Here is an 11511-nt window from a genome sequence, read left to right on the forward strand (position 1 = left end):
TAGGCTGGTAATAGAGAAGAGGTCCAGGCACGATTATTTGAACATAAGGAACACTGCAATGTTTTGACTCAAGATTGTGTTTTTTGTTAAGGTGGAAATGTTGCGGTGTTCCGCATGTTCAAATAAACATGTCTGGACCTCTTCTCTATTACTGTTTTTTTTTTATCTATGTTAGGCTTGTGCTCGCCCAAAGTCAAGTTTAGCACCCTAATTATGTGGATTGAGTGCGGTTCGAATTGGTACCAGTGATAGGCTGTCATTTTCCCATTGAGCAAAGAATTTTACGAATTTTTCTCAATGGGAAGCCAATAACCGCATCAATGAGATTTAGTTGTTATGGTGCCTGGAATGCTCCTTTAAGATTGTCAATCCTTGATCATGAGTGAACACATCAAACAATTTAATTCGATAGTGTGCAATGCCTTTATATTCCAGATTTGTAAAATAAAATCTCCATTTGTTTTATTTTTAATTTGCTTAATGAATATCTCCACGTAACAGCTGCTATATTTTATACTGCAATCCACGCTGTATCACGAATGCCACAGAGACAGAATCTGTTCATTTGAGTCACAAGGCAACCTGTTTGAATAATATATACTATAAGCTGATCGCTCAAGGTTTTTCACAAGAGGTTTTAAAGTAATAATAAAGTCTTGTAAAACATGTACTGTGCACTTTTTGGTGTGTGCATATAGCATGTGTTCAACCTTTAACAACCATTTTAATAGTCCGTATCTGTGCTATAGCTCACGTGTTCTTTAATACTTACCAATATGAATGAAAAGACAGCGATGAACTCAAAAAAATGATGACAGATTCAGTATCAGTTGTCTGTAAAACCTAAACGTACGTGTCGTTTTCTATACACTATACATGTGCTGGTTAGGATATCACACTTTTATTCAATTCGCTTTTGTTATGCTATTTGTTTTTGTTTTTTCTTCCGTATATGCTTAGTACCCTTAAATCAGGGCTCAACAAGTCCAGGAGATAACCACAGTTTAAAAATTGTTGCTGGTGCTAAAAATGTTCGTTTCTGGTCAGGAGAAATCAATAGTTCTCTTTTTATATACATGTCGTTATTCTCTCTTTTCTCGTCACTGTTGAAAAATCAGATCATCCTGTACAAGTAAATATCCGTTACAATAAATGCTTTGCCTAGTTCTGGTCATAAACGGTTTACCTAATTCTGCGGCTGAACGGGTTAAAGTGAAATTGTCACATCACTAGGTTTTACAGACAACTGATACTGAATCTGTCATCATTTTTTTGAGTTCATCGCTGTCTTTTCATTCATATTGGTAAGTATTAAAGAACACGTGAGCTATAGCACAGATACGGACTGTTAAAATGGTTGTTAAAGGTTGAACACATGCTATATCCACACACCAAAAAGTGCACAGTACATGTTTTACAAGACTTTATTATTACTTTAAAACCTCTTGTGAAAAACCTCAATTATTAATAGAACAAAACGTGAAAAAGGTCCAGGCACTCCAGAATTCGAAAAAGGCAATGTATTTAACCCACAGCCAAGTCACAATGTTTCGACCTTTACGGTCTTTAACAAGCTTGTGGGTTAAATTAATTGCCTTGTTTGTATTCTGGTGTGCCTGGACCTTTTTTACATTTTGTTCTATCAAGCAATTGGTTTCCTGGTACTGGGACCGGCCTGGTTGCACCCAGATTCATATCGCGGAGGGGATTGAGTGCAGTTCCACATCCCTGTCTTTTAGTTCCTCAATTATTGACACCAATAAATGTCGAATTAAATACTTACTTGGGTTAGTAGTGTAGTGGAGGTAATTAAAAATGGGACTTACTTTGTATTCTCATAACCAGGGTGACAATGTCACTCACTGATGCTCCACGCACACTAAAATGTAATATAATGGGGCTTAAATGTATTTACTTGGAATGCCCTGGCTGTTCCAGAATGGTCCATGTCAATTGGGTTGTGCTAAAATCTTTATTTATAAGAGCACTAAAAAACTCATGCACAGTAAGTGCCTCTGACTGTGCAATTTAGTGCACAGTCAAAGGTACATATTGTACATGATTTTTTCAGTGCTCTTTTATGAAAAAGGAATTTTGCATTGTGTTGCACATATTCTTAAAGGCACAGTGCACCTTGTTCTTTTGAATTTATTTAAATGTGTTTTTGAGCTACTACACTTTTAAGGTCTTATGCGTGCACAGCATTTGGTGTGCATGCGCATTAGAGCTTGTTCATCGCGGGGCGGGGAGCTATAGTGCCAGGAATACAGCTTTGGATTCCTGGCACTACAGTATCAATTTAATGTGCTGATTATATAATTACTTTACTTTTGTATTTATTGTAACTTGTTTTTTCAGCAACATACATACACCTGTTTTTTTTTTGGTCTGATGTGCTAAAATCGTACAGCTAGCAATTCCACTTTAATTGAACAGTAGCCTAGATTGTATTAAGTTATGTCTGTGCAGATATGCAGTTTTGTTTCCTTGGCCATTTTTAATGTATGTTTTTTTTTTTTTATATACAGTAGAGTGGAGGGCCCAACTCAATGTATCCATTCTTCTGTCTGACTCTTCTTCAGAATACATCGCAGCCTTCTCCTGTGGTTCGGAAAGCACCAACTGTAAGTGAACTGCAATCTGCATGAAGTTTTAGTTATGCATCATATTAAAATAACTGGTCTATTTATGACCACCAAAGGATGAAAAAAGTGTTTATATTAACACGTATGTAGATCTTGTGCTAAATGTATGGTATTTAAATTATTTATTTGTATTTTGCAGGTACCTTAAAATGAAACCATTAGGAAAAATATATATTCATAATAAATAGCAATGCGGTTTACTGACTGGAGTTGTTTTAATGTCAGCTCAATACCCGCCAGACAGGTCTGAATTTCAATGATAGTGGCCATACATTTGGAAAACTCTAATGAGGAACTACTACATTTGTTATTTGAGGTTCTGTATCTTATTCCATATTGTTATATGGTTTAATCTGTAACAAGCACACATCTAGTGCAAGGCTTAAAATGTCATGTCCTACACCACTGGAAGCCTGCTGGGTCCTTGTCACAATCCCTTGGACTCGACTCGTCCTGCAGGCACTCACTGACACCTCTTTTGGCATATCTTGCTAGCAGCTTCCGTTTGCTCCCACTGTGCTGTGCCCAGTGATCAACCCCCTGCACCACCAGCTAGGCTCAGTGCAAAGCTCTTGTGGTTGCATGGAAGGCAACCGCGTGCACCCAGTTAATCCCTGTAAGTTGTCAAACTTTTCTCAAACAGTTTGAGTACTAACTCTTGAGAGGGCGCCAGGGCTGTGTGGTTAGTGGTGCTTGGAACATTGGGGTTAGTGGTTACGACATTCCTTTAATGTTTCCGTTACTGTATTTTAGTTAACTTGGATAGTTAGCATTCATTTTACAAACGTGGTTTTAAATTCGTTGTTTAGTATATGTTTGTGTATGCACATTTATAATTACATTACCTATCTTTTTAAAGATAATTAACCAGGATTGTTAATATGGTTTCTTTATCCCCTATATTCAACAAATATGTGTTTTGCTAGTCTGAAAAATAAATGTAAATGTACAAATCACACACTGTTCTGCATTACAAGCCTTGCGTTACTTTTTTTCAGTGTTTGTTTTCAAACCCGATAAGCCCAATCCAGTTTATATCCAGAAGGATGTCTGTCGCGAGAAAGTGCAGTGGGCAGTTTTTGTACCAAGAGACGTGCCAGAATCTATTCATTCAGAAAGCCATCACTGGCTAATCCGATCACAACTGTACTTTCTTACAGAAAACCAGGTAATGCTCATTGTATGTTTTCATTAAAGGAAGTGATCATTTTGATGTTTATTATTTTATTTTAATTTTTGGTAACCAGTTGACGAGTCTCTACATTTGGAAAAGTTGAGCTGAACCTTAATGTGTGTCACTATTTCCTTGTAGGAGCTGATGACTTTTAGCACAGAATCACCAGAAGAGAAACTCACACCTTTAAGCAAGCAGGTAACCTGACACAGTCTTACAGAGAGATATTTCTTGCATCCTGGGAATGTGTTCAACTTTCACCTTAACATTTTCTTTTTTGAGTCGTAAACATGTTCTGCTGACTAAGGCAGGAAGAGACTTGTGCCAAAGCATGATCATGCCAAAGCACAATTATATTAATAAATTAAGCAAACACAGTCCTTTCTGGAAAAGTTAATCTTTTTCCAGCTAATTGTGTTTTGTTTTTTAGGGGTGGGATGAGGGAGTTACATTATATTCCATACCATGTTCTCATGTGGACAGTACAATAATTAAAATATATTTAAGTTTCACTATACAGAACTTGGTAGTTTATTTATAGTTATCTCATTGAAAAAATATTTAAACTATAATTTTAGTGAAACGTCACTTTTGTATTGCTTTATCTTATTGGTAATGGTACTTGGGGCTCCAGAAATAAGGTTTATAGTGTAACAATATTTGAAATATTGTGTATTGGGAAGTTTCAATCATGTTTTGACAGTTTTACATATTGCTAATTAATATTTTAATATAAGATGCCAATACGGCTAATCCAATCTACACTAATATTGTAATATAGCGATTTGAATCATAAAAGACAAGTTAACAACTTTGTTCTATTTAGGAGTCCATCATGTTTACATAAAATGCTTCCAGTTGATTTTATTAGTAAGAACAGAAATCAAATAAAGGAACACTCCAACCACAGAGCACTTTGGCTTGCTTAAGTGCTTTATGTGTGATGAGTATATACTATTTGTTTCAAGTGCTGATATTAATGGAAATCTGCATTTTTATAAATGAACACTGGGCACAGTGCCTGCTTTTGAAAGACTTTTAAATGAGCTGTAATAAAGCTCATTGGGAAGTCTGATTGGGCAACCATGTACACATTCAGTGTGAATTTAAAGTAAATTTCAAATTTAATGTCAAACTAGCTGGACCAGAAAAATGATCTAAATCAGCTGTTCTCCAAGTTCAGCTACTTTGGCCTTAAATTGGAAATTCACTTTGAATTTTCACTTGTGTGAATAAACCTGTTAATAAACAATGTGTTCTTTGATGGCTGCACAGAATAAAGTGTTTGTGCTATGGAAGGTATCTGCAGTAGTTTTGATTCCATAAAGCATTCTAAATATTATCTTTTTTTTTTTTTTCCTCTTTTCTTTCTATGATGTAGTTGGCAGTTGAAGAAAGCATGCCTGTTACACCTTTTCACATACTGCTGGGCAAGAGGCGGCAACAGGAGCAGGATTTGGAAACAGAAAAAATCTCTGCAGGTAGCCACAAAGCTCAAGGAGTAGTTGCAATCAGAGAGGTAAGTGGCAATGGGAAATGTATTTTTGTTATTTTTGATCAGGCTACTGTATCCTCACACACAGACTTTAACCTCTTAATGATGGACCCAGTCCATTATACTGGGGAAGCACTTAACGCCGTATGACGGACCGGGTCCATCATGCGCTAAAATGAACCCCAGATCGCGGGGTTAATTCTCCTCCGGTCTGCAATTGTACTCGAGGCAGACTAGGAGCACCCGATCGTGCTGTCCCTGCAGCTGTGATCGCTCTGACAGGCTGTCAGAGCGAGCACAAAAGCTGCAGGGACTCCTGATCTGCCTCACTGTGCTTTTATTTTTTTTTCAACCCTCGGGTTCAATTTATTTTATTCTTTAATTTAAATATTTTAGAATGATATATTTTGCTAGCTGAGGTCGGTGGGAGTTAGGGGAAATTGCAGAATTTACTGTTAGTGCTGCCTACTGCTACTTTTGAGTTAACGGTAAAAAAAAAAAAAGTTTATAAAAAATGTTAAAGTGTAAAAAAAGTTTTAAGAAAGTTTAAAAAAATACATTTAAAAATGGTCATTACCATTACACCTGGAACAAACTAGCGAAATTTTGATCCCACGCTAAGGTTCAAAATATGCCTTTTGAATTACACCGGGGTGTATTCTTTAATAAAAAGTAAGTGTTTGTGGGGAAGATTGAATAACCAACCACCTAAACTTCTCCGAAATGAAACATGGACACAGCGTAAAACTTCAAAGTTAGAAAAAAACGGAATGGCTGCTTTTCAAATGTGCCCCTTCAGAATCCACAAATACCTGGCAAAGGTACATATGGGGGTATTGCTGTACTCAGACGACATAGCTGAGCAACATATGAAGTATTATACAGTCGTAGCACACATACGATTTGCAAAATATACTGTGCAAACTTACTTTGTGTGTCAAAAAGGCAGAAAAAAATGCTTATTACCACTACACTTGGTACAAGCTAGCGGAAAAATTATTCCACGCTAAGGTTAAAAATATGCCTGTTGAAAGACCCTTGGGTGTCTTCTTTAAGAAATGGTACGCCTTTATGGTGTAGTTGAAATATGTAGCCTGCTCAAGTGCTCCTAATTGGGACACGGACCCCACAAAACACTCCATGAAAATTCACACTTAAAAACCTGAACTTGTTCACGTCTCTTTTACAGCACTGTAACTTCACAAAATAGTGTCTAGAATAGATCATACATTGGGCATATGGTTTTGCTCAGAAGATGTAACTGAGCATAATTTGTTTTTTTTTATGACAGTGGTACACATCAAGTGAAATACTCAGCAAAAAATGCCACCCATGTGTACCCCCAGGTTTTTTAAAATAAATTTTTTAAAGCCTGCACCCACCACTCAAGGGGTGGGGGATAATAGCTCTCCCTCCTCACTGTTTTATCTTTGTCCTCCCCCTGGTGGGTGCCAGGGGGAGGACAATAGGTCCTCCCCCCCCCCATTGTCACTAGGGCCTTTGGTTTTGGTCTTTCAGCCTTTTGGTAGATAGCGTGAAAATTAGGGAGTTATTTACCAAGCGGCTGCAAGATGCAGCCGAGGCATGAATATGATCGCAATTTAATTCATTTAAATTAAATTCCGATCAGAAACTACTGAATGCCATTTGAACACGAATTAACAAACTGTTCATTCTGTTAGGACGGAGTTCAGTAGTTTCGCCGGCGTCCTATCTTTATGACAGGACGCTGGGGAATAGTGAAAGCAGGCATCGGGAGATTAGGTGAGAATTGTGGGAAAATTCCTATGATAGTGAGAAGTGGGTCAAAGCTGGTCAAGCATAGGAAACCTCCATAAGACAAAGTAGTCCCTAGAGCAAACTAGAGCAGACAGGAAGAAATTAACAGATCCTGAGAGAGGGAGAGAAGAGGAAACGATTGGGGAAAGGTAAGTTCGGCATGACAGTGCCGCTTTAATGGCTGATCAGAGCCCAGGCTAGACAAATGATTAGCTGTAATTTATATAAGGAGATAGTCGACAAGTCTTTATGTATGTGCATATGTTCACGGATAAAATAACTCTTTGGAACCAGACCCTAAAAATCTCATGTATCTTATTTCAAATAAATTATCTCATAGGGATAGAAACTCTCAAAAACAAAGTATTTGTTAAATTGACCTTTGTAGGAAAATGATCTAGCCTAGGTGAAATCTCACAGTTAAGATTAACCTTATTACAGGTATGATCTAGCCAAAGTAAAGGTTATCTTCTGTGGAATAATTATCTAGCTCAAATTAAATTTCCCAGATGCAAATCATCTTATTCTTAAAGATGTAAGAAAATATAACCAAATTAATATAAAAATTCCCTTTAAAGAGAGTAGTATAATTTCACTAAGACACCTGTAGCAAAGAGCTGTAGTAAACTCCAAATTAGTGTGCTATAGATCAAATTCACCGTAATTGGTATGCTAACAGCAAGTAATTATAAGCAAATAGGCTACTGCTACAGTTAGGGTGCACATAGTGATCGTTAGAGGTTTAGTCTGATTCTCATTTAAATTGAGAAAACAAAATCCATAGATCACACATTTTTGTTGGAATATAGATTGTAAAGGTCACCGTATCTGGAGAAATATAGCCTTACAGGGCTTTATGGCAAATGAGATTCAAATAAATAACCTCATAAATCAGAAAAATCAGATGAAACACAGCAAAGGTCAAATAAGATATAATATTAACTGTAAATATTGCTTGTGATCATGATGTATAATAGAGTGAGATTAAAGTGGGCCAGCTATCATGAAATTAGATTAAGAAATGGTGACTGGATTAGTAGAGCAGTCTAGATGAGTTTTTATAGATAAGTATAATTTCTGATCTTCGATCTCAGAAATGGGCATTTATTAATGTTTAATATATTTTTTCTTTTCTCTTCAGCTTCTTCATACACCTGCACATGTTTTACCTGCTGCATCAGTCTTGTGCACAATGTTTGTGAATTCATTGTTAATCTCAAAACAGGCTAAAAGGTAAACATACCAACACAAATGCACATTAAAATTGATACTGGAGATGGTTCCTACTATACTGTAAATAGTGATTTAAAAAAAGATTGAGGACTGAACGTTTATCATTGTTATGGACAATCTAAGCGTCAGAACTATTACAACTTAGTGTAGTAGTTATGATGCGAGGAGTTTTAGATGAGTTTCTCTGTTCTCTGTTAAAACCGAAAACTGGGGCTTTCCTGGTACCCTAGCTCCCCGTCTGTCAGTCACGTGATGTGGGTATTTCACATCCATCTTATCTTTACAAAGTTTTTTTCATCCTTAGATGCTAAGGTTAAGCTTCAGGCAGGTTACCCCAGTGACCACGGCCTATCATTGCTGTCTGGTGCTGGATGTACATATTATTTGAATGGTATACAAGATTATTATTATTATTTGTAAGGCGCCAACAGGTTCCATAGCGCTGTACAACAGGTGGACTAACAGACATGTATTTGTTACCAGACAAGTTGGACGCACAGGAACAGAGGGATTAAGGGCCCTGCTCAATGAGCTTACATGCTAGAGGGAGTGGGGTAAAGTGACACAAAAGGTAAGGGTAGGGTAGAAAAGTAGGTTGCTAGGATAGTATTCATTGATGGTGTTTTGATAACAGTTTCTGGAGAGGAATCCGGGTGCGAGGAGGGAAAACTGTTCATTTTAATTGATATGCTTTCCTAAAGAAGTAAGTTTTCAAAGATTTTTTTGAAGTAGTGGAGATTGGGTGAAATTCTAACAGATGCATGTACAGCACAGTTACTGGTCAAACCATTAGGTTTGGCACAGAAAGTTGGGGGCAGCACCCCAAGAATCCTTGCACTGTAACTACTGCACTACACTGTAGTGGTTTTGGTGCTGAGAGTTTCCTTAAGTTGTTTATGTTGATTTCAGCCACCCAAATGTCTGTCACAGTATCACTCCATATCTATTCAGTAGGAGCACAGATTAAAATAAATCATTTAGGTTACGTGCTTGTGTGTTAAATTGCATGTTTATGTTAAACTGATTTTTTTTTTTTGTTGCCATAATTTTTTTTGAGATGGTTCTCATAGTGTATCAACATTTAGGTAAATTTAGCTTCTCTTAGTATTTAAGTAGACGGCTTCAGTGAGTGTACTTCTTATGCTTTCCTATGTGAATGCTCACTAAATAGTTCAGACTCTTTTAAAAATGCAAACAGACCAACACATTTTTAGATTTTTTTTTATTTTTTTTACTTTTCAGGATTTTTTGATTATTTTTTTTTTGCTCTTGGATTTAAATCTCTTAAATCGCTTATTTACTTTACTCACGGTAGTCATTATATATAGAATGTGTTTAAATCAGTTGATACCTACTCCAATCATCATAATCACTACAGTCTGCTGTAGTGGTTTGAGGCTCCTTTCAAAGCTTGTGACGTGCTTCCAGAAGTTGATACAGTCACCATTTATTGGCTGAAAGCATCAGCTTGACCGCTTTCAGCAAATTGTCACACTGTGCATGACATTTTGCACAAAACTGACATAGTCTCCGGAACTCTAGTTCCAGGATGGCTAATGACTTTCCAATGACCTCTGGCAACAAAGGGATTAAACTTCATATATGCAGTGTTTCATACTTAAAAGCTGGACATTCAGACTAAAGGCACCAGAACCACTTAAAATCACTGAACTAATCATAGTGCTTGGAGTAATCCTTGAACTCTACCTCTACTGCTTACTGTGAATGTTTTTTTTGTTTTTGTTTGTTTGTTTGTTGTTTTTTTTTAGTAAACCTGAGTTGACAAGTTCAGTTTAAGCTTTAACATCTACCTAGGCAAGAAATATATAATTTATCATAGTGCTTACGGATGTTCATTAAATACATACCACCTCTCCATCATACAAGCTGGACTCTACTTACAGTAATATATCCCTTAACCCCTTAAGGACACATGACATGTGTGACATGTCATAATTCCCTTTTATTCCAGAAGTTTGGTCCTTAAGGGGTTAATCTAGGCCTTCCGCTTTGGGGAAACTGCTCTCCGAACACAAATACTCAGATTTCATTGACAGCACATCCATGTCCTTGAGTGACATCTGTTATACCTATTCTATTCTCCTCCAGCTCTCTTGTTACACTCTTACTATAAGACTATCATAGCAATACTGTCCATGCGCTTTGGTTACTGTGATGGAGAGCAAGAGAATCACCAAGCATGCCAACAAATGATCTTTATATATCACTGTTTATAAAATCTGAATTTGCTGGCACGCCTGGTTATTTTGTTTTAATATTTAGTTCTTTGTACCATGTCAGATGCACATAAAAAAAACCAAAAGCTATCAATTCAGCAAGATATATGTAGCTATAATTAAATCTATTTATCTGAGTATTAATTTATCTTCTGAACAATTGATCCAACAGTGCTGGAGAGGGGAGCAAAGACGTAGACATGGAAAGTGAGAAATCAGAGGACGAGTCTGAAGAAGAAGTAGAAGAAATTAGAGAAGAGCATGAACTATTCCCTGATGCGTTTTCAGAAGAAATTCCACAAAAATTACTCAAGTCGCAAGAAAAAGAACTGCGAAGGATACGAAAGACTGATTACAGCTGGATATCTGCTTTGTAGGACTGTGGCATTTCCATTTGCACCCTTTAATTTTATGCTGATCTTAACTTGTTCTTCTGTGACTGAAATTATATATATTTTACAAAAATCAACTGCCCTGTGCCTTTTTGATTCATTCAGAAAGCAGTACCTTTTTTTCATCATGTTGGACATACCAACTTATTTGTGAAATAAGAGCATTGTTCACTCGTGGATTCCTCAGAGATGACATCCTTCTCATTCTTTGATTTTTTTTTACATTGCATAGTTAATAGAAGAGATTTTGTGCCACTGTCAGATTGCAATGTCTGTTGCATTTCATTCAGTCTCACAAAACAATTATCCTTATCTGAGGGGAATCTTGTGCACAAAGTCTGCTAGAGTGTGCAAGTGAAGGTCTTTAACAACCACCTTCATCAGTATGTTCAGCTTTCTTTACTAACATTTAGACAGGAAAATAGGATCCTTGACACTTGTATTGGCAAAGTCACTGCAAATAAGCAGCTTGATATCCATATACAGATCAGCAACTGTATTGGAGCCAGAAACATTCTGGTTAATTAGATATTTAGATGAGACTAGTGCAGAATAA

The 11511-nt window shown here is 36.7% G+C and overlaps 1 protein-coding gene across 2 annotated transcripts in view; it reads left to right on the forward strand.

Annotated features, from left to right (window-relative positions):
* WDR75 (WD repeat domain 75) overlaps positions 1–11032 on the forward strand; it is a 38380-nt gene extending 27348 nt beyond the window's left edge. For both annotated transcript variants that reach the window (XM_063430137.1, XM_063430138.1), the window contains exons 16-21: positions 2529–2624; positions 3644–3813; positions 3958–4017; positions 5201–5338; positions 8235–8326; positions 10736–11032. In XM_063430137.1, the coding sequence (XP_063286207.1) occupies positions 2529–2624; positions 3644–3813; positions 3958–4017; positions 5201–5338; positions 8235–8326; positions 10736–10940 (761 nt within the window). In that variant the 3' untranslated portion in view covers positions 10941–11032. The remainder of the gene's footprint in view (positions 1–2528; positions 2625–3643; positions 3814–3957; positions 4018–5200; positions 5339–8234; positions 8327–10735) is intronic.
* Positions 11033–11511: the final 479 nt, after the last annotated feature.

Source organism: Pelobates fuscus, chromosome 8 (assembly GCF_036172605.1).
Source record: "Pelobates fuscus isolate aPelFus1 chromosome 8, aPelFus1.pri, whole genome shotgun sequence".
Taxonomy (NCBI): domain Eukaryota; kingdom Metazoa; phylum Chordata; class Amphibia; order Anura; family Pelobatidae; genus Pelobates; species Pelobates fuscus.